This window comes from Alosa sapidissima, chromosome 8, assembly GCF_018492685.1.
Source record: "Alosa sapidissima isolate fAloSap1 chromosome 8, fAloSap1.pri, whole genome shotgun sequence".
NCBI lineage: Eukaryota > Metazoa > Chordata > Actinopteri > Clupeiformes > Clupeidae > Alosa > Alosa sapidissima.
In genome coordinates this window covers 22,071,550-22,094,610 of record NC_055964.1, presented here as the reverse complement: position 1 = coordinate 22,094,610, position 23,061 = coordinate 22,071,550, and the positions used below count along the sequence as shown (strand labels likewise).

The following is a 23,061-nucleotide window of genomic DNA, read 5'->3' as shown; positions in this document are numbered from 1 at the left end:
TATCACTGAAAATGATCATTTACAGCTCTGTGTAACATTGAAAGAGTTATTATGGCAGCTGTGTTCATTCTTACCTCCCTGTCACTCATTGGTGATACTCAGTCTTTATCTGTGTCTCAAAGGGAAACATCTGGGAGCAGATGTTCCAGATCTCCTTCATGTTGGAAATGATGAACACAGTGCCATTTATAATAACAGTAAGTTTGCAAGACAGATTCACACCTCAAAACAGAGACAGCTTTTGTTGCAATACAGCCGGGCTACATGGGGTGCGCAGTTGAAACGCTCCATGCGCAGAACTTAGTTTTAGAAGATTGGTTTTCAAAAATACACGCCACTATCACATCTGGTGTAGCCAGTTCCATTGATTATAGTGGAAGCTAAATGTTGCAGCATATGCTCCATGCCTGGTGTAGCCTGCCTGTTAGTTAGCCTGTTAGAGGTCTATCAGTAAAAATGTATGATTTCAATGTAATACTCCATTGCTCCTATTTATGGGTCTGAAGCCCTTCAATTTGACAGTTTGTAATTAGCGGCTTTACGCATGATAAAACTGCTTTATAAAACACTGTGACGAGGAATGATGAATATGTAGATCAGATGCAGGTTACTGTATATTCTTGCAACTGTGTTTGTTGTTGCTATTGTCATCAAGTGAAAGACAAAATTATGTCTTTGTAATGTTAGAGCTTGACCAAGATGGCTATTTATTTATCGTCTCTTATATTATGTACATCACCATCTTATGCTGTTTACCCAAAGCTCCTTAACTGAGAATTGTGCCCTTAAAATCCTCTCCAACTCTCTGTAGTGCAGTGTGTCCTAGCGTGCGTCCCTGTCGGTCATGATAGATTGTGGTCAGATTCAGGTGTGATGAATGAGTCTAGAGACAGTTGTAGTGGAAAGGACACTAGGATAATGGATTCAGCAGGTTAATGATTTAGTTTTTGAAGGATCAAATCTCTGGGACGGTTCCCAAAGGCAAAATGGAGCTCAATTATGTTTTATATGTCTGTTGCTCATCTGACAAAACAATGCCGTTTTGTGTGATTGTGTTATTAAAATATATTGTTATTGGTCTACAGATCTTCTGGCCGCCATTGAGAAATATATTTGTCCCTGTGTTCCTCAACTGCTGGCTGGCCAAGTGCGCTTTGGAGAACATGATCGTAAGTGCTTTTATGGCAATGACCTTTTGTTTTTTAATCAGGATCACATCATATGAATGAAAGTCACTTGCGGCAGATTGTTGTTGGAAAACCTCCTGTTTGTTTTGCTGATAAGGCAGCCTCTTAGGTGAAGGGTCGCATACGACTTGGCAGGAAAGCGCTGCAGGGGCCAATGAGATTTAGTTCCAGCTAATAGCAAATCATTAGATGTCAGAACCTAGCAAGGCATGACAGTAATGATCCGTGATGACTGTGTGGGTAAATAACAAAAGCCAATTTAAAGACCAAAAATTAAATAGCAGGCAGATATTTCATTTTCTAAACATATCACAAATCATATTATAATCAGCAAGCCCCCTGTATATCTATTACAAGTCCAACCCAAACCGATTCTTTGTTGCAAAAGCATATGGCATGTAAGTATAAGTATATATACTTTTTTGATCCAATTTGGTCTCTGCATTTATCCCAATCCGTGAATTAGTGAAACACACTCGGCACACAGGGAACACACAGTGAGGTGAAGCACACATTAATCCCGAGGCAGTGAGCTGCCTGCTACAGTGGCGCTTGGGGAGCAGTGAGGGGTTAGGTGCCTTGCTCAAGGGCACTGCAGCCGTTCCTACTGGTCGGGGTTTGAACTAGCAACCCTCCGGTTACAAGTCCGAAGCGCTAACCAATAGGCCACGGCTGCCCCTTCATTGCATCAGGAAAAGGAGAGCTTAACCTCCATACAAGTCTTACCTGTATTCTTAGCCATGTCTTACACGCAGTAAGATAGTGTATAGATCACTGGCACATGGAATCAAGAGAGACCCTGTAATTAAACATGGCTTCGTCCTTGTCCCCCCCCCACCCCACCCCACCCCCTGCACCACCAGAATGACCTCCACCGTGCCATACAGCGGACCCACTCTGCCATGTTCAACCAGGTGCTCATCCTCATCTGCACCCTGCTCTGCCTGGTCTTCACCGGGTGAGTAGCCACCAGCCTCCGCCTCCGCAGTCAGCCCTCAAATTGCATTACATCGGCATGCAAATCCTGTCAGTCCTTTGAGAAGCAGTGAACAGAGGGGACATCAATCAATTAGGTTTTAGCAAATCTGATTTGGTGTCAGGGCATTGGCCATTGTTCTTTGTCAAAGGGCAGATGAAAGAGCTACCACTGAAACACTTGATATTGGCTATATGGCCGCACACCTTCATCCAATCAGTGTTAAGAGTATTTCAAGTGTCCTGTTTGCTTATCTCACCATCATAGTGTATCTGTGCCCTGCATAACAGTCATCATACGGTGAATCAGCCAGCTCTAAAATGACTAAAGCATTCTTGACTGTAATTTACATTTTGTCATAGTGTTGTCTGAACAAGCTAGTTATTCCATTAGCAATTCTATGGCATTCTAGACTGCAGGTAGGCCATCAATATTCTCTGCATGCATCTCTCACTAAAAAGGACGTACACTGTAAGGCAGCTTGATGCCTCAGGTTGTCAGTTCACTGTGCGGCTTCCCTGTTAGCGGAACTCCAACTGGTTTTGTCAGATGCCTCAAGACTCCTGAATTATCTAGCTTCTCTAGCCTTTCCTCAGCTCTTTGTGATTGTAGTAATGATATTGGTCAGACTGTTGCAATTTAAGCAAAACTAAGCTGTTGATCAAGCCCTAAGGAAGTATAATTGCACCGGCCCCATGCCATTGTTGGATATTACATGGCAAATTAGCCATGTGTCTAATTTAGCTGCTGTTACCATGGCAACCTTAATACCTTTTGTAGCCATGGCAGCTTTTTTTTATGGCGATAAAGCGAGGCAGTCGGCTGAATTCAGTTCAGTGATAAGGAATATCTGCACAACTATGCAGAAACTGAAAGCAGATGCATAGAATAAAATGGCAAAGCTTCACTTTCACTTCACCCAGAAGATAATAGTTGAGTAGTCTAAGTCTATTTGAATATTAGTCTATTGGTGGTGGTTAGTAAGGTTCCCCCCCTTCATTGGAAAGTGCTTTGAATTCATTGAAAAGCGCTATATAAATGTAATGTGTTGCTGTGCTATTAGGACTTGATTTGATATTTTAACCTTTTTTACTTTTACTACAATTGGCATTGTAAAATGATCATGAGTGTTGAGTGATAAAATGGTTGAAATGAGTTTCTTAGAGAATAAATTGGTCAACAACAAAGAGAATTTCAGCTCACTTTAGTTGTTATTTACTGTATTAACACACTGTAGTTAGTTTATTTTTACAAGCCTGATGATTCAAATATCAAACAGAGAACTTTCATAATGAGAGCAGTGCCCTTGTTGCACGTCCCATATCACCATGACAAATAGCTGTAAATAGTTTATTATGGGTGTGCCTACTAAAGCTAGCATGGTACATAGAGAAAGTTGTTTTCAAATCCCAAGATGTGGGCTTGCAGTAAATAGTAGGAAAAAGATAAATGTAGGACACTGCTTGGTTTCACTCTAGAAACAGAATTCAACATTAGAGAGAGAGAGAGAGAGAGAGAGAGAGAGAGATAAGAGAGAGAGAGAGTGCTTTCATCTTATATATGGAGTACAGTACTGCAAGCGCATGAAAGCTGATCGAGCCATTCTTTGATCATACCATCCAACTGATCCCTATGTACCAGGACAGTATATGATGCACAAACACTAGATACGTGTCAGATACTTGTAAAATATGAAAGTGACACAAAAATCAAACACAAAAATAATGATATATTATTGAGCTGCGGCTGGTGAACTTGAATATGTACATCTGTCAGTGGCTGGTAGATATCGTAACACCTCTAATTATCACCCATTTCGTTCGATTTTTTATACTTCAAAATAACATTTTTCAGTAGCCATAGGTGTGTAGATTTGAACAAAATCTGGTTTGGTTCTTACCGGGGCTTTTACTGCCTGAAATATCCGATTTTGTTTACCGCACGGAGGTTAGTGCTGGCCTGGTGGGTCGTCTACTTCCACCCTTTCAACAGCACATGAACGGTTAGACTGAGAATTCTCGTCGCTACTTCAAAATTCCACTGGAGCTCCAAGCGGATTTGTACACGCATCTTACAAGACTGTTTACAGCTCTTCGAGTCACGGTAAAATGTAATTTTTAGTACATAGCTAATTTAGATACACTTATGGTGTGGGTGCTTGCGTTTCCTTAGGAATCCGCCGTCTTGGTTTGTATAGAAATAAATAGTAAGTGACACATACACGTAGGAGGACAGAAACACGGGACTGGTGGTAATAGGGGGGGTTCCGATACGTTAGTTTCCCACGTTGCTGTATAGACCCTTTCAAGAGAGTTCCATTATCAGCATCATATTTGGCCCCACATGACTTCCTTTTTAACATTCCACAATGCAGAGGAAGTAGATTGGGGCCCAAATAGAACGTTCAAGCATTGTTTTTGTTTACCTTGTTGAAAGGGTCCATACTCATGCGCCAGTCTTCCACTGTTGTCATTCCTAGTGCCTGTGGAATACAGCACCTGGAAAGAGCAGGGAAGAACCTGTCCTTGTTTGACTCGGTGTACTTCTGCATCGTCACCTTCTCCACGGTGGGCTTCGGGGACGTCACCCCTCGCATCTGGCCTTCCCAGCTGCTCGTGGTCATCATGATCTGTGTTGCGCTGGTGGTCCTTCCCTTACAGGTAACACTACCCTCCGAAACGCACTGACTGACCATAGGGACAGACCTCACTATTTTGTAAGGTTTTCTTTCATAACACATGGCATAACTGTGAGAATCTTCCCGTTTTAAAACATCACCAAAAGGAATCAATTCTTCCAGCTTTAAGACTATGATTCACATTCATCAGTTACTTTTTGTGTCTGACATAATTGTTGATATTGTAACCACCTATGTATGTACGTACTGTATGTTTTGCGCTTGTCTCAGTTTGAGGAGCTTGCCTATCTGTGGATGGAGCGTCAGAAGTCAGGGGGAAACTACAGCAGGCATCGAGCCCAGACTGAGAAGCACGTGGTGCTGTGTGTCAGCTCGCTCAAGATCGACCTCCTCATGGACTTCCTCAATGAGTTCTACGCCCATCCCAGACTGCAGGTGCGCAGTAGTATACTAAGTTGGCATCACTAAACTTTGTTGAGGCAGGAGAAAAAAGGTTTTATTGTCTTTCTTTTCCCACTTTTTTGGAACTTCTTGTTCACCTGTAGAGATTATACCATCCGGAGGAAAAAACGAAGTTCTTATTTTGATAATGGCATTATTAAGTTGAATTACTCACACTTGAGGTCATGCATCTGATATATTTGGACTTTCACATGTAAAGCCCTCCAGCCTTGTAAAAACGCTTGTAGCAGCCATATTCAATGGCAAACGGACTGCCTTTATATAGATCTCTCTCTCTCTCACACACACACACACACACACACACACACACACACACACACACACACACACACACACACACACACACACACACACACACACACACACACACACACACACACACTCAGGCTCATACATCTATGGTGTAGGCTGCCATTCAATGCGCCAACGTGCACAGGAACAGTTCAGGGTTCAATGTCTTGCTCAAGGACACTTCTGGTTGCCAGACGGCATCTCTACAGTAGCTCTTGAGGCAGCAGCGGCCCTTTAATAGCACTTTTCTCCTGCAGGATTACTACGTGGTCATCCTGTGTCCCACGGAGATGGACATCCAGGTGCGGCGCGTGCTGCAGATCCCCCTCTGGTCCCAGCGGGTCATCTATCTCCAGGGCTCCGCACTCAAAGACCAGGACCTGATGAGAGCCAAGCAAGTCATTCATGTCATTCGTGTTGTGCTGTTCATGACTCACTAACTTTGATGCAGGAAACTGCTGAGCTGATGTGACGTTCACTGAATGCTTTTTTAAGCGGTAATAATACACAGAACAGACTTCAAACGGGGATTACACTATAAGGCCATCACTCACTGGGTTTTTAACTGGGTAATTTCTTTTGCTAGACACACACCACACACACACACACACACACACACACACGCACACACACAAGCACAGACAAAAACATGCTAACTTAGAAACCTCAATTTTTTAAGTAAAAACTGATGAATGGATATGTCTAAGAATATAACTTTTAGTGCTCTCTCTCTCTGACGCTCTCTCGCTGTCATCCTGCAGGATGGATGATGCGGAGGCATGCTTTATTCTCAGCAGCAGGAATGAAGTGGATCGCACGGCCGCCGTACGTATTATTAAAATCAATAACGCCCAACTAACCATTATCCCCTGAGCTGTATGAAGGCTGTGGTTTATTAAGGACATGGTGTGATTGATCACCCCAGGATCACCAGACCATCCTGAGGGCCTGGGCTGTGAAGGACTTCGCCCCCAACTGTCCACTGTTTGTGCAGATCCTCAAACCAGAGAACAAATTCCATGTGAAATTTGCTGGTTAGTCATCTGATTCCAGCCACTGCATAATAATAATACCCTTTAAACAGGTGATGTAGTCATGTGGTGTGTGTGTGTGTGTGTGTGTGTATGTGTTTGTATTTGTCTGTGTTAGATCACGTGGTGTGTGAAGAGGAGTTCAGATACGCCATGCTGGCCCTGAACTGTGTGTGTCCGGCCACATCCACCCTGGTGACCCTCCTTGTTCACACATCGCGGGGACAGTAAGTAGTCATCAGCCATACACAGGTCAACATAAAAAAAGACCCAACTAGAATCTATTATGAATTTATGAATAGAATTATAGGTATTTATGATCAAAGTTCATCTTTAATGATGCCTCTTATTATGCAAGTGTCACGATTAGTTAGTATCTCATTTATTTCAGTTTACATTTAAATGTATTCAATTGGCAGAAGCTTTTATCCAAAGTGCTCTTTGTTCCACTTGAAAGGTTTAGGCTTTGTCTGTGTGAGTGCTCTAGATTGCAGCGGCACACCTCTTCTGTATCTGGTGGGGATATTGATTATTTCTGACGCTAAGGAATGACAAAAAAAATAGAATTCTGCATTGAACACACTCATACACAAACATACATGCATTGCATACAGAAAGTATTCACAGCACTTATGTATGTATTACTGTATGTGTAGAATTTTAAGAGGAAAAATAATTTACTCTATTTTGGAATAAGCCTGTAATATAGCGAAATGTGGAAAAGTGAAGCGCTGTGAATACTTTCCATATGCACTGTAATCATAAATGTACACCTCCTATAGGACTAATGTATTGCTCTCAACTTTTATTGCAAAGGGACTGGATGGAGGTGAGGCGAGGGGAGAGTGTTGATGTGTGAGTGACTGATGTCCCGACAGCTCTGTGTGCTGCTGTCTGGATCTCCAGGGGAGTTATCAAAGCCAGTGGATTTACAGAGCTGTGCACCTCTCCCCAGCGCATCCAATCTGATACTAAATTTACCTCTCCGGAGGAAAAAAGCTCTGCTTGCATTAGCGAACCGTGAACAGCATCGCAAAACTGATGTTGTTCTAAATTATGTCTTAAATACTATTGGACACAGTGGTGCTGGGAACTCATCTTTACTTGTAGGTCAGTTTGTGATTATGTAAGTCTTAATTCTTCAGTCTTAGGTTGCCTTGGTTGACGGCTGAAACGATGTCTTGTTTGTCACCGCTTGAACACCGATTTCATGTTTGTGCAGCGGTGCTGTGCTGTGCACTCATGCGAATGTAATTGGCAGCAATCAAAGGTGGGAGACAGAGCGGCGGTTTCTGCCCCTGTTGCCACCGGATCAGAACAAGGTGTGGCCAACTGAGAATGAACACGGGCCAAATGCATGTTTTAGAACGACACAGCTGAACAACACCAGTTTATGACATTTATTTTCCTATTATTTTATTTAGATTATTTTATACTATTTTATTATATGTTATATTATTTTATACTTTAGTGCTTTTGTTTTTGTTATCTGATCCAAGTTATTTGTTATTTGAGCATAGAGAGTGAGCGAGTGAAACCCAACCTGTAGACGTGTTGGGTCAAATCTCCTCAGGTGACTATGAATGTGGCAGCTCGCTGCCCTTGCAATCAGATAGGCAGAAACCCCGCTAATACCATTTCTCACCTCCCTGCTCTGGCTCCCTGTCACTGGCCATATCGTGTTCACTGATGCCCCTAATACTCATCCACAAAGCAGTTGCCAGTCTTCGTCTTGGGGCTCGTCCAAGGTAATGCTTCAACTTTGGACATAGTCATTATGGTCTGTGACTGAATGAAATTGTCTGGGACTGCCATCACAGTGTGCTATGAAGTCTTAATCTAGAATCCTCTCCTCGATGCTCTAAAGGTTTTGAAACTGAAGCCAGAAGAACTCTGGTTAGTGATGAATTCTGATGAGTCCTTTGCAGACACTGAAAAGTATAATATATATAAACTGTAAAACTATTCCACAGTCAGCCACACATCTATCGGGCTTCAATCACAAGTCATAAACACTAGACTTCTCATTTTTAAACTTGCCACTTTGCATATGGTTTCCTTCTAATGGAGCGGTTTGCTTTTTTTCTACTCTACTTCACTGGTACTCTGCCTAATTTGTACTTTAGATAAAAGCTCCAGCCAGCCAAATGATAAAAAGGGAAATGGCCAGCATAGTAAACCACAGTTTATTGCCTATTTTCTGTGTAATGGCAAAGTATTTCTGAAGTAAATACCAGTTTGACTTCCTTAAAACTACACAAGGAAGCATGTGTATGGACCCTTCAGATGTTTCCTCGTGTAAGCTACTGTAGGTGGCCTGTCGTTGTCTCTCAAGCTCTGGTTTTCTTCTCAGGTCAGGTCTTGATCCTTCTGCTTGCAGGGAGGGCCAGCTCTCTCCAGAGCAGTGGCAGAGGACATACGGCCGTTGCTCGGGCAACGAGGTCTACCACATCCGTCTGTGCGACAGCAAGTTCTTCGGGGAGTATGACAGCAAGAGCTTCACTTACGCGTCGTTTCATGCCCACAAAAAGTAAGCAGGAAATATGCAAGTTACTTGAAACAAAGTGCAAGACATAAGGTTCAATTTCTCTGAAATGCAAAGGAAACTGTGGTGGTCTTAAGAAGGAAAACAACACCCAGAGATGATGTCTTGTGCAAACTCAACCCTCACCAAACAAGTGAGACACTTTAATAGGGACTGAAAGGAGAAAGGAATGGAGATCAGTGATTTCTCCGTTTTCAGATGGCTGCTAACTTGTTTCAGTTCATTTGCATCAGGGTGTAAGTTCTTCTAGAGGCTATGCTGGCAGCATTTTCATACAACGTCCTGTTTCATGACTTAATATCCCAGGGTTTAATAACCCATTAATGTTAATGTTCACAGAGACATATTATGTTTCATGAATATTATTTTCCCCTTCTCTTGTAATATTTCAGCTATTTTACCATTTACATTTACATAGTCATGCTAATCTGTTAGTATAGGGGTAGTTTCACAGTCATGTGAAAATAAACTTTTTTGAAATATCATTATTTATGTTATGTTATGTTATCCTATGTTATGTTTTTCCAATTATCAATGTGTTTCTAATTCTAGTCATTAACAATGCACATACAATTATAGAATCCAACATAATCACATATATTAAAGTACAAATATATATACAGTATGGATAATCTCGAGCGCTCACTTTGACTGTGGAACTACCCATACACTGGCACCATTCAGCTCCTGAGTGGGTTGTTTTAATACTCCAGAAGTAAGTGATGTGGGTGCGTTTCCTCCAGGTACGGTGTGTGTCTGATCGGCGTCAAACGAGAGGAGAACAAAAGCATCCTGCTGAACCCGGGCCCGCGCCACATCATGGCTGCCACCGACACCTGTTACTACATTAACATCACCAAGGAGGAGAACTCCGCCTTCATCTTCAAACAGGAAGAGAAGCACAACAAGGGCCTGGCGTCCGTGGGGCTGTACGACGCCCCCTCCCGCCTGCCCGTTCAGAGCATCATCGCCAGCATGGGTGAGTGTGTGTGTGTGTGTGTGTGTGTGTGTGTGTGTGTGTGTGTGTGTGTGTTTGACAGAGACAGAGGCGGTAGTAAGTGCCACCTAGAGTCATTGTTCTTTTTCTTTCTAAGATTAGGGCATTCAGATTGGTAATAATGATATCCACAAATGGTTTGTTTATGTTTTGCCATCTCTACCACATAAATATTTCAGTGGCTAAAGTTGTCATCCCGCTTTCATTATAATAAATTCATACACAAAAACATTGGTAAGTTGTTTGTTGTTTTTCATTTAAATTATACATGACCAACAACTCCACATATTTTCCAGGCATTTAGAAATGGAAAAATAACAAAATGGTCACTGCATGTCTGTATTTAAAGCAAAACAGTGTATTTCTATTACCTTAAAATAATGGCTTCAACCTCATTTTGACGCCACACCGACTCAGGAGAATGGAGTCTCTGACATTGCCAACGTGTGACTGCAATTCCTGCTATTGCAGGCATTAACATTTTTCTTATTTTAAGCCCTGTAAATGGGTACCCAGCATATAGAAGAGATGAAAAGGGTAATTTCTACATTGTGTCACTTTAAGGCCTTTGCATGCTTTTCCAGTTGAAGTGTAGGTGCCTTCACCTCTTGTCTTTAGTGCTGCATCTGACTGACTCCTGCAGTCTGGTGGTGGAGTCTGTGATGGATGATGTTCACAGTCCTGCAGGGCCAGCTGAACAGTGCAAGTAGTAGAACTCAGAAGCTTGCGTAACTCTTGCTGATTGGTTTATTAAGCCAAGACGTAATGAACACAATAAAATATGCTGCGGGAGTGTGAACAAATCCTTTCAGCCCTGTTAATGTGATTAAGCTTCCTGGCTCGAAACGTTGGCTGAGCGACAAGAGTCACATCTCCCTGTGTTTCACGCTCTCGCCCACCTCTCACTGCTGCTGCAGGGACGGTTGCCATAGACCTGCAGAACCCCGTGCCCCCGGAGGACAGCAACAAGCTGGGCGTGCCCACGGAGAATGGCGCGGGCAGCCGGCGGCCAAGCATCGCCCCGGTGCTGGAGATCGCCGACTCCACGGCCATCCTGCCCTGTGACCTCCTCACCGATCCGCTGGAGGACGAGACGCCCCAACCAGACGAGGAGGGCCTGCCCAGTGCAGAGTGAGTCACCACACTCACTATAACATGTCTAAAGGTGATGGATGATACACGGGGCAACTTACTGACCAGTGCTGTTTTGACACATTCCCTTTGATATTAGGCTGCAATTTCTTTCTGGAGAGCGTAAACAACCAGCAGGCAACTTGTTGTGATCCTCCAGCCAGAACATAAAGAATGGCTGATGTGATTGCCTGGTAACATGGCTCAAAAAGTTGCCCCTTATATCATCATTTCTGCACTCATCACTTTTACCCTGCTAAATTACTGAATAAATGTGAAACACTAGGATGTCATCTAACAGGCAGACTGTCAGGGCCTAAAGTTCTCAGCACTGTGCTGGAATTCAGGTTGGCCTATTTAAGATTTGAAAATAGTTAAATATATGGTGACTAATGGCTTTGCAAGTTCAGGCACTGAGATTTCCCTTACATTAAGCCTGGGGCTGTCATTGTTTCTCTATCATTGTCTGTGTGCTAATTATATTAAAAGCCTCGAGAAGGCTTGCCAGATTCAGTGGAATGTTTTCTGGGAATAGTTGATGTAGCTCTTCTTCTTGTTTATACTGCAGTGCCAGGAGTAAGTTTCCTCTGTCAACTTCAGTGCAGTACAGCCATCTACTCTGTGATATTCCAGCAGCACCCCATGTTTAGCAGAGAATCTGTCACTTTGAGAAACTTGTGGTGGTTCGTTTGGCAATTACAGCAAAGTCCTTTTAGGCAAGTCCCTCCACTCGGAAGCCATATTGCAACGCTTTTTGGGCACTCATCGGGCATCCGTTTTGGCAGAAATGCGTGTGCGCAAGGCTTCACGACACCAATCTTGCTCCAGCGGCGAGATCACAACACGATTGGCACGTTGTCTTCACAACACACCACATTATTGGCTCAATGTATTCACAACACAGCACATGATTGGCTCAATGTAACATTTCTATGGAGGATTTTTTGAGTGCTGTGTCTCCTCATTAGAAAGTCTCTGATTACAGTGGTTTGGTGAGCTTCTGTATCTGTGCTGGATGTTGAGGTCTTGAACCCTGTAGCTAATTAGCTGCAGCCACATGATTTGTGGTTTGATTCACCCTTCCACTGGTTCTTCTCAAGGTTGCTGGTTGTCTCTGTAGCGAAGCAAGCGAATATTCGCCAATCACAGCCTGAGTCATGCACTCTAACGGTGTTAATTACCAGGACTTGTTAGTGTGACTAATAATGATGGTTGGTCAGACTATCTTCTCCTTCAGGAAGCACACTGAAAGTCTTCAACACCCTGTGGTATCCCTCATGCATATTTTATATCCTACACTCTTAAAACAAATGTATTGAAAACAACACAACTTGCGTTGTTTTTTAACACATCTCTGTGTCCAGATAGGGACAACACATTCGTTTTAAGAGTGTACTGCTCCCAGTGCAGGCTGACCTATTGACCCCTCACGTCTCACCTTAAAGCCATCCTGAGGGGTCTCAAACTCCGCAGGCCGACAGCCTGACAACAAATCCCACATCTGACGCCATACCGATAGAAGGGACACAGCAGCCTCTCCTACTTCTCCAATAACTCTGACCACATCAGCAAAGTGCAGGGCTGTAGTCAGAGAAGACATGACAGTAGCCTAGCGATGAACTCACATTGTCCACCTCTCAACATTGTCAATTCAGATGAGTCATAGCAAAACCAGCATCTGCTAAAATGAGAGGATTGCTTTCTAGGGGGTTGACACTAAGGTTAAGCAGTCATCAAAACATCTTGTATCTCGATGTGACCAGCCAGTCCTGCATCTAAGTGTTTTTTTAAACAAAGGCTAATGATTATGGCAAGTCTCTCCCTTGTCTCACACCAGCAGGCACACAGTCTCTGTAGGTGAATTTACGTCATGGGTGACTTTAGATTTCATTTAATTGGATTAAAATATATTGGAATTGGGATTTTTTTTTTCTCTCGTCAAATTCTAGAATCCCTGTGTTTGTCGACCACTGGAGAGACCATAAAGTAACTGTGAGAGCTGCAGTAGAGTGTAGTATGCAGCCTTAATGGCTCATTATCTGAAGCCCTTTCCTGCTGTAGTTGCCTTGACAAAACAGATAAATGAGGTTGTTTGGCAACACCATTAAGACAGTACTGCTCCTCCTCATCCTTGGTGAAGAGTGCAACATCAATCACCCAGTCTAACACCACATAGGCAGACCTTGACTGCTGCTTTTTGACAGCTCAGATACAGTATTGTATTCCTATACAAAGACCATCAACACAAAAGGACCCCATCTGCCAAGCTGCCTATTTATTTGCTCTGAATAAATCAACACATTCAGCAACTGCAAACACCTTCAACACAACAAGGTTGCACTTTTGAGAATTTCATGTTTCAGATCTGTGTGTCCTCTGATTGAAATATACTGTATGTTATCGTGACCCAATACCAACATTGTTAAGAGCAGAGCAGACTTGACAGGCTTGTTGCTCCCAGAAAGACTGTCCCAGAAAGCTCCACGCATCCAGCTATAACCAGCCTGCCAGATGGCAGGAGAGGCAGAGGGACAATTGGAGAGAAAAGGTCACATAGTGTCACATCAAATCAGAGGATCTGGGGGGCATTTTCTTTTGACTGCAATACGTAGTGGCAGCTCTGCCTCGAAGATCTGCAAGGGACAGGAGACACAACAAGGTGACAGGAAGTGGCCAGTACACACACAGCGATGACAGACGCTGCATCAGCAGCCGGGCTTGCAGAATTTGTTTTGTTTTTGTTTTTGTTTTTGTTTGTGCGTTAAATGGCTGTAAAACTCCATTCTCTGACCAAGAAAGTCCCTAGTGTCCACCTCCTCATCTGAGACATCTTTGGGACTTCCCACAGAATGGCTGACGACGGTTTTCTAGGGACAGGCTTCCTTAATGAGCCTCCGATTTGTGCTTCTCCCTCCCAAAATGCCTCTTCTAATGTGCCCCACTGGGAGACGACTAATGCAGTGTGGCGAACACACACACCATCTTCTGCTAACGTGGGTCCACAGCGCCTACCTGTGGTGAAACATTAACATTGCAGTCCTGCCAGTAGGGCAATTCGGCTCTGCTTGAGAAGCGTGGATGAAGTCGTTGAATGTGATGCAGTGGAATGTATACTGTCTACTGTCAAGAAGGAAGCAGACAAAATGCATCTGTGCTCCCTCTCTGGTTTCAACGTTTTATTCATCTGCATTTCAGATATGTGAAAGGATATCCACCCAATTCGCCGTACATTGGGAGCTCGCCAACCCTCTGCCACCTCCTACATCAAAAGGCTCCATTCTGTTGCTTGCGACTTGACAAGGTGAGCCGCCCACCACATCCTTCCCAATTAGCATGAGGAAAAAAGCAGCCTTGGGTTTTGTAAGGACAGACTGTAACAGAGTGTGCTCGAGAAGGAGGAGATACAATTAGAAATTAGAATTTTTACAAAAAATAAGGGGGGGGGGGGTGAGGAGCAGCCCCTGCATACAGTCATTTCTGTTCGGTTCTGTGTGCACAGCTAACCTACTTTCCACACAGCACAGTGGACTGAAAAAAGTGTTAAAGTGGGCCATTATAATTTGTTATTTTAGTGAACAAAACAGACTGCAATTATATCGCTGTCTCTGAGGAATTGACTTTTTTATTATGCAGGAGTGATGACTACATTTAAATGAGCCCTATGAGTACCATTAAAATAATTTTCCTGGCTTTTCCTGAATTTTGACTGTCACAGCCAGCCTAACCCCCAGTCCTTATGCTGTACAGACATAATGACCCTTGATTCTAAACCAAGTAAAAAAGTATAAAAAAGTATCAGTTTTTTATATAGCTGTCGGTGTGTATTCTGTGCTGTAACATGGAGTCACTGTCCCTTTCGACAGGGTTGCAAGCACAACAGCTTTGAAGACGCCAAAGCGTATGGCTTTAAGAACAAGCTCATAATTGTGTCCGCCGAGACGGCAGGGAACGGCCTGTACAACTTCTTAGTCCCGCTGAGGGCTTATTACCGGCCAAAGAAAGAGCTCAACCCCATCGTGCTGCTCCTGGACAATGCGTAAGAGAAGCCAACGCTCCCTCACCAGCAGATACAGGGTTTTTTTAAAAACTAAGCTCTAACAACTCTTGAGGGGTTGGTTATGAGAAAAGAAAACTGTTTTCACTTTTTTAATGGTCAGCCTAATTTAGTCTCCTTAATGCTTTTGTGTGAGACCAATTGTTTGAGATGTTTAGGGTTACTGCAGAGTTTTGGACCTGGTAATTTCAGCATTAATTGTTTGAAATGTTTTTAGCCTACTCTTAGCTGTTTGAGTCTACTTCATCAGTTCAGTCATCATAATGTTTTGTTCTTGAGTGTATGCTGAAGGTCGTATTGCCTCCTGTATGAGGACTATTATACCCAGTGAAGTTTGTCTATCCACAGATTATAACTCTTAAAATAGTAAGGATTTATATACTTTTAATAATGCCCTTTAATATACATAGTTCAGCTGCATATTCAATCAGAGCCAGCCTACTTCTGAGAAGGAGCAGAAAATGGGCAGTTAATTAGTCAGACAAATATGTAAATAAGGAGTTTGGCAATGCTCCATAAACATGGTGAATGTACTGAAATCTTAACTTCCTTATGTTCCCCTGCAGGCCTGATAATCACTTCCTGGAAGCCATCTGTTGCTTTCCTATGGTATACTTCATGGTTGGAAATATTGACAAGTAGGTCTGAGTCTTAGTCGCCTTGAGAAACATTAGCACAGTTATTTGTACTTTTATGACTAGTATTGTTGTCAGTTAATAGCATATCACAATTTTTTTGAAACTTAAGTTGAAGCATTTGTTGTAATGAGTTGTAATGAGCTGTAATTGCATACTGTAGGCCTACTACTGAAAATGACAATAGTGGTAGCAGCTGATGCTTTGCAGATGCTGTATCATTGATTGAAGCGTTACTCCCCGTTGACAGCACACGTTGCTTTATTGAGCTCTGAATATGAATGATTGATTAGCGTGTGCTGTCATTGGCAGCCTGGATAACCTGCTCCAGTGTGGGATCATCTACGCTGATAACCTGGTGGTGGTGGACAAGGAGAGCACCATGAGTGCAGAGGAGGACTACATGGCCGACGCCAAGACTATTGTCAATGTGCAGACCATGTTCAGGTAGAGCAACTGTAGACGGTTCACCCAACTCTAGTCATACTACATCCTAAGACTGCTCTCTTACAGACCCATGTTCAGGAAAGGTAACCGTTTTCCCTGTGTAAGTTCTCTATGCTGTTCTCTACCAATCTGTAATTGTAATTGCCATGTTTCAGGCACATGAGGGAACTGGCCATTGTAATCAGTGATCATTCTTACAGTGAAGTAAGCTGTGTTTATCCCCATTCTCTGCTTGTGTCCCTCTCTCTTTGTCTCTCCATCAATCTTTCTCTCTCCTCTCTCTCCCCTCTCTCTCTCTCTCTCTCTCTCCTGCTCTTCCTATATAATAATTTCTTTCTCTCTTTTCTTTTGAAACCTCAGGTTGTTTCCTAGTCTCAGTATTATCACTGAGCTCACCCATCCGTCCAACATGAGATTCATGCAGTTCAGAGCCAAAGACTGTTACTCGCTCGCCCTCTCCAAACTAGAGAAGGTAAAAGATGGACACTGACCACAACACACATGTTTAGTCAAGTATTCAGCTGTTGCAGCTGCATTTAAAGGAACCATATGTAAGATTGTGGCCAAAACTGGAACTACAATCACTTTCAAATTACTGTAGAGCGTTGTATCCCCTCCCCCTCCCCCCTGACTCGAGGTTGCCAACCTGGATGCCGAAACACTACTAACTTTGTGATTAGTAGATAGGTGGAGGGTGGCGCATCTGGCCAAAACACAACATGACATGACAAAACACAACATCAACATCAGTTGAGGGCTGCAACTTCACTTTTTAAATGACAAATATCCTGACCAGACTACTGAGTATTTGAAATGAACATGATTTCTTAATGTCTAGTGACATATCAGAGCCATTTTATGATTAAATGAAATACATTTCTTACATATGGTTCCTTTAAGTGGAAAGAAATCATCTGAATATTACATGGAATGCTGATCATATAACTGGCTTGTAATTTTTTATTTTATTTCTACAGATAGAGCGTGATAAAGGATCAAACCTGGCCTTCATGTTTCGTCTGCCATTTGCTGCAGGAAGGGTGTTCAGTATCAGCATGTTGGACACACTCCTTTACCAGGTTAGTGAGAGAATTACAGTGGAGTGCCAGTTTACTGTAGATCCAGTGATGTGTTGCTGATGTGCTGGCATCCCGTTCTGTCTGCTGAGCACTGCCTGTAATGTGTTATCTCTCTAACTCCCTCCGTCCTGCTATTTCTGCGCAGTCCTTTGTGAAAGACTACATGATCACCATCGCCAGACTTCTCTTAGGGCTGGACACAACGCCAGGCTCTGGATACCTCTGTATGGTAAGAGCAGCAGAATGACTTGAGCCTCTCTATCTCATGCACAGTGTTAAGGTTTCCTGAAGTGTGTGTGTGTGTGTGTGTGTGTGTGTGTGTGTTTTTTAGATGAAGGTGACAGAGGAAGACCTTTGGATCCGGACCTATGGGAGATTGTTCCAGAAGCTGTGCTCCACCAGTGCAGAGATTCCTATTGGGATTTACCGCACCGAGTGCCACATGTTTTCCTCCTCAGAGGTACGGAAGGGCCCTTCATAAACAACACCCTCATTTTGGTTCTCTCATGTCGCTAGTGAGTTATTATGGTATTTTAGGCTCAGGCTACTGTATCTCACTGTGAAGGGGTCTTATTCTGTGGTTTGATAGAGGACATTTGTAGCCAATTCCTTATGATTATGTGTTCGAGCAGCACATTCATTTCCTCTGAAAATGCTTTGTATTCACAGCAAATCTAGTTATATAATAATTTCCTTTCATTGCTATGAAATTGGTTGTTATTTTTTCAGGGTTGAAATAGCCACACGCTGGCACATCGATACATCACCGGTCTGTGTTTACTGAAATGTGCTGTGCTACTGTATGCTCACGGTCTGAGAACACAATGTTACACATGATAATGGTCCTACGCTAATAGCTCTGGTAATAGTTTAACTGCGCTGTGATATTCTCTCAGGTCTCTTCATACCTGACAGAGCATGTAGCTAAGTGGTCGCATGTGGTCACCTTTTTTGGACAAGGCAGTGTACTTGCATGGTCTCAATCCACCCAGCTGTAAATGGGTGACGGCTTTGGCCTGGGTTGACCTGTAACACAATGGTAATCCATCCTGGGGGGTTCTATGGCTCTCACCTGTATTGAAACTGGTTATAAGCACCAGCCTTGTTAGCCTTTAAGGCTGAGGAATGATTAAAAGGACTATGTGTAGAATTTGAGTTGTTTTGAATGCACTATTATGTCCATAATGGTACTCTCTTGACTTGCATGTATGCGAGAAAGCACCTCTTGAGATAAAAAAAAAAAGAAGTGGTATTATGAGAGAATACCGTCTGAAGCTAGGTGGTTAGCACACAAACACATTATTGCTTCACACATTGCTATTTAATTTGTGAATGTTTCAAACTATTTGTGGATCCAAAATATGTTTTAACAGGTGCCAGACAAAATGTGTCAGAGAGAGAGAAGGAGATGGTCTGCATACTGTATATGGTCTACAAGAAATACTTTATTTATTCTAAAAAGGCAACGTTTTGATCTCAACAGATCTTCAACAGAAGTTCTTATTTGCCTGATAAAGATCTGTTGAGAACGAAACGTTCCCTTCAAGAAGTATTTCTTGGAGCCCAGCCCAAGTACAATGTTTCAAACTAAACAAATCTAATCTCAGTGCCCACCACGCTTCCCTTCGCAGTCCCAAGTGTCCATGAACATGGAGGAGTGTGAGGAGTCGCGGGACCGCCGCGAGTCCTGGAAGGAGAAGCCGTCGCACCGCTACTCGATGGGCAGCGACCAGTCGGACCACCCGCTGCTGCGCAAGAAGAGCATGCAGTGGGCGCGGCGGCTGAGCCGCAAGAGCGCCAAACCCCCGAGCCGCGCCGAGCGCATCAGCCAGCAGCGCCTCAACATGTACCGCCGCTCCGAGAGGCAGGAGCTGTCCGAGCTGGTCAAGAACCGCATGAAGCACCTGGGCCTGCCCACCGTCGGATACGGTAATCTCCCCAGGAGCATGCAGGACCAGAAGGATTCATTTCATTATTACAATTTAAAAAATTAGTCATAAAATATTACAATTCACTTACATATTGAATGTTAAATTGTAATCATGAAATAAACCAGGTTAGGCAGTATTAACTTGTTCAGTTATACATATAACTTATTTCACTGTGGTATTTTTAGAACATGTAATAGTAGATGCAATGCAATAAGGCCTCTCCATCTTTTAACATTGTCCCATCACTCATCATTACATCACATTACATCTTGACTTCACTTTTTGTGACATCTCACACCTTTCCATGTCTGTGTGTGATTAGAGGTCAGAATAGACTGGCAGATAGTCAGATTGATCATTTATTCCATTTTTTACTTTAAAAGTTTGCTCCATGTAATCATTTTGGTTCAACAAAATATACTGAAGAGAGGATAAGTGTTCTGCTTCATCATTTTAATACTGTACTCTGTTAATAGATTTGAATAACTTTCAGATTACCCTTAGTTCTTCATATTAAACACATTGATCCACTATCATATTTCCCACTAAAGGAGTACCGATACTACTGTCTATTACATATGAATCATGAATAAATGACGTACAGTTGGTTGCCCATGACATTAGTCATATGCAGCAGAGATGTACTGTACTCTAAACCATATTAGACCTTTTCTAAACCAGTGCTTCCCTCTTCAGCGTGTGCTGTCCATCCATGCATATGATCTATTTCACTGTGCATTTTGCACTATGCCCCTCTCTCTTGGCACGCTCTTTTCACATTTCTGATTCTTTTCATGTTTATATTTTACGCCATGCTTTGTTTTTCTTAAAAGAGAACAACTATGAAGAGTATGCATCTCCAGCACATTGGTATGCTTACTTATACGTCTCAAAGAGAGTTTTTTTTTTTTTTTTTTCACAGAGTGTGCCAAGTGTGAGGGCTTTGATTACATTTAATTTCAATTTCATTTCAGCATGACACGCTTGTAGCACTCTGTCCTGTCTCCGTCCTTTTCCTGTTCTTGTGATGAAGTATGTTTTATGTATCTGCTGCTTGGCTGACCTCTTCTCTCTCTCTTCTCTGCTTCCTCTCTTTTCTTCTTTTCCCCCTCTCCTTCAGAGGACGTAGCTAATTTAACCGCAAGCGATGTGATGAATCGTGTAAATCTAGGATATTTGCAAGGTAATACCTTCCTAGGACACGTCACTGGGGTGTACCTGTGAGAAGTGTTTGTGTGAATTGTTTTGCTGCCTTGTTTGACGCCCCCTGCTGACAGAGACCACAAATAACTTCATAGCACCACAGATGTCCAGAATTTCTCCAATTAACAGTCTCTCATTTATTTTAAATCCACAGTAATCTGATACTTCAGATATGTTCAGTATGGATATAGCTTGATGAAACAGTGGTAACTGGTGGGAACATTTATACGAGCAATTAAAGCATTATTCTCTGCATTTTAAACTCAGTACTTAGTATCTGACGGTTAATGAGCATTTTGATTGCATTATCTATTATTAGTCATGCAGATTTTACCTCTTTGTGGTATCACATGAAATCGCTATAAAACACCCTACAAAAAAAAAACACAAATCTCTTAAACTGCAATCCGTACTAAAATGTGTGTGTTTAATTTTGTCCTTTAATTTTGGTCCTTAATTTTGGAACAATTGGCTTACCATTGTGTCTTAATTACTTAATTTCCCTCTGCTTAAGAGAGCTGATCTGATGGTTTGATGATGAAAGTGAACAGGGGTTTGAATAGAGGCCAAGGTGGTATCTGGGAAATCTGCATCACTAAAATCAGACTCTCAGATAACACTGTTTTTGAACCCAGTTCATAACCACCTTCAGTCAATCTGAAGAGATAAGATGTGTGGCCTCAAATGTAGAAGATACTCTCACACACACACACACACACACACACACACACACACACACACACACACACATACTCATACATATGCACACACACACACACACACATCCTCACAAACATCCGCACAAACACACAACATATACACTATATATACACACATATACTGTACACATGGAAAGTCCAATGACACAGGTAAGCCGGTCACATAAGCTTAATTTCTGACCCTCACAAAACTGTACGTATGATGACAACACCAATGACCCTTTAGCTCTGGTTCCCAATGGTTTATTCCCCATAGAGGATGAACAGAAATGGGCTGAAACAGGTGACATGTACACACCTGGGTTTAGCACCAGGCTTTGAGGGAACATGGTTATTCAGGAAGGCCATCTCAAACCCTTCAGTATACAGTGATATACACCATTATTGCTCCATTTAGGCTAACAACAATCTATTTGTATTTCCTCTGTTTGGTACTGACTGAAGGTACTGACATGACAAAGGTTACTTACTTGACAGGTACTTGCTGAATGTACCGTCACTTACAGTACGGACATGGCGAGGGTCTGACTGCAGGATGTTTGGTCAGAGTGGAGCAGAACACACTGTGTCTGCTTGAAAGGACACAGTCGAGCTCTAGTTTACTGGCCATACAGTACACATTGTCTTGAACACATGCTCTTTAGGACCGAGCATGTGTTTTGAGTAGACACACTTCCTGGTTGAGGGTTTTCAAGCAGCTGAAGTTGTGAGTGCCGTGGGTAAAGGCTGGTGGAGCATGCCTGATAACTCCAAGGTTATAGGCGCGGCCCTGCACAAACACTGTTGTATGTTGCACCGCCAGACAGTGGACAGCATACAATAAGTACAGGGTAGACGTTCCCAGACGAGGCAGTTTTATAAGGCACTATACTCACTCACACACACACACACGCACACTCACACACTCACACACTCACACACACATACTGTAAGCCCTCTGCTCATATGTACATGGTAAACATGTCCTGGTATGTGTCCTTTCAAAGCTCACACTGAATGTCTTTTGCTTCACTCTGATCGGTCGAGCCTCAACGAGCTTGGCTAGGTTACCTGACGAATGCTGCAAGCATGCCTCTGTGTTGCTCTTGTCAGTTGGCACTTGTCTGTTGGGAGCTGTGTGTTGGCATGGCAACCTGGCGACATGGTGACGTTGTGAGACTCAGTGATTGACTTGGGGGAAGGGGGGGGGGGGGGGTGGTGGTTTCGGGGACATGGACTTTGGTGTGGGGGAGGTGGGGTGGGTGTGGACTTCTTGTTTCTGTCCTTGGATGCGGACGTTGTCTGCATGCCCCTCAGCGCATGGGAGATCTTGCAGCTGCATGGGCGTCCTGTCTTAAGCCGTGCCCTGTCAGTAATGGTCAGTCCTTCTCTCTCTTTCACTCGGCTTGGCACACGTTAAGTGGCAAACACAGGTGGGTTCGGAGCAGTGAAGTACTTTCCAGTAATGCTTAGTTCTGTTTATTTCCACTTCCCACCCCGCCAATGCCAAGCTACATCTACTGTACGTCATTCTCAGGTCGACCTTCCGCTCAACAACACGTAGACACAACGCTTCAGACACCTGCACCTAGTGCACATACACACAAACACAGGCACACACACACACACACACACGAGACCACACACTTACATTCCCCCCTGCCCCCTGCACAAACACATGCTATTGTTTTGCCCACTTGGATTATGTTATTGGCGTGATGTTCTATATTTAATCTTGAATGCTTCTGATTAGAAA

At 43.1% G+C, this 23,061-nt stretch overlaps 1 protein-coding gene across 10 annotated transcripts in view; it reads left to right on the top strand.

The window, feature by feature from the left end:
• The window catches only part of kcnt1b (potassium sodium-activated channel subfamily T member 1b), a 50,949-nt gene that overhangs the window by 24,012 nt on the left and 3,876 nt on the right, over positions 1-23,061 (top strand). For 3 of the 10 annotated variants that reach the window (XM_042100803.1, XM_042100809.1, XM_042100812.1), the window contains 24 exons: positions 123-197; positions 1,086-1,169; positions 2,051-2,145; positions 4,643-4,823; positions 5,072-5,236; positions 5,812-5,948; positions 6,316-6,379; positions 6,480-6,588; positions 6,704-6,812; positions 8,939-9,115; positions 9,874-10,109; positions 11,045-11,258; positions 14,454-14,559; positions 15,122-15,294; positions 15,879-15,950; positions 16,260-16,394; positions 16,755-16,866; positions 17,372-17,473; positions 17,619-17,702; positions 17,805-17,933; positions 19,105-19,402; positions 20,525-20,587; positions 21,771-21,803; positions 22,727-22,738. In XM_042100803.1, coding sequence (XP_041956737.1) covers positions 123-197; positions 1,086-1,169; positions 2,051-2,145; positions 4,643-4,823; positions 5,072-5,236; positions 5,812-5,948; positions 6,316-6,379; positions 6,480-6,588; positions 6,704-6,812; positions 8,939-9,115; positions 9,874-10,109; positions 11,045-11,258; positions 14,454-14,559; positions 15,122-15,294; positions 15,879-15,950; positions 16,260-16,394; positions 16,755-16,866; positions 17,372-17,473; positions 17,619-17,702; positions 17,805-17,933; positions 19,105-19,402; positions 20,525-20,587; positions 21,771-21,803; positions 22,727-22,738 — 2,965 coding nt within the window. The remainder of the gene's footprint in view (positions 1-122; positions 198-1,085; positions 1,170-2,050; positions 2,146-4,642; positions 4,824-5,071; positions 5,237-5,811; positions 5,949-6,315; positions 6,380-6,479; positions 6,589-6,703; positions 6,813-8,938; positions 9,116-9,873; positions 10,110-11,044; positions 11,259-14,453; positions 14,560-15,121; positions 15,295-15,878; positions 15,951-16,259; positions 16,395-16,754; positions 16,867-17,371; positions 17,474-17,618; positions 17,703-17,804; positions 17,934-19,104; positions 19,403-20,524; positions 20,588-21,770; positions 21,804-22,726; positions 22,739-23,061) is intronic. The other 7 variants (XM_042100807.1, XM_042100813.1, XM_042100804.1 and 4 more) reach the window with 6 other exon arrangements.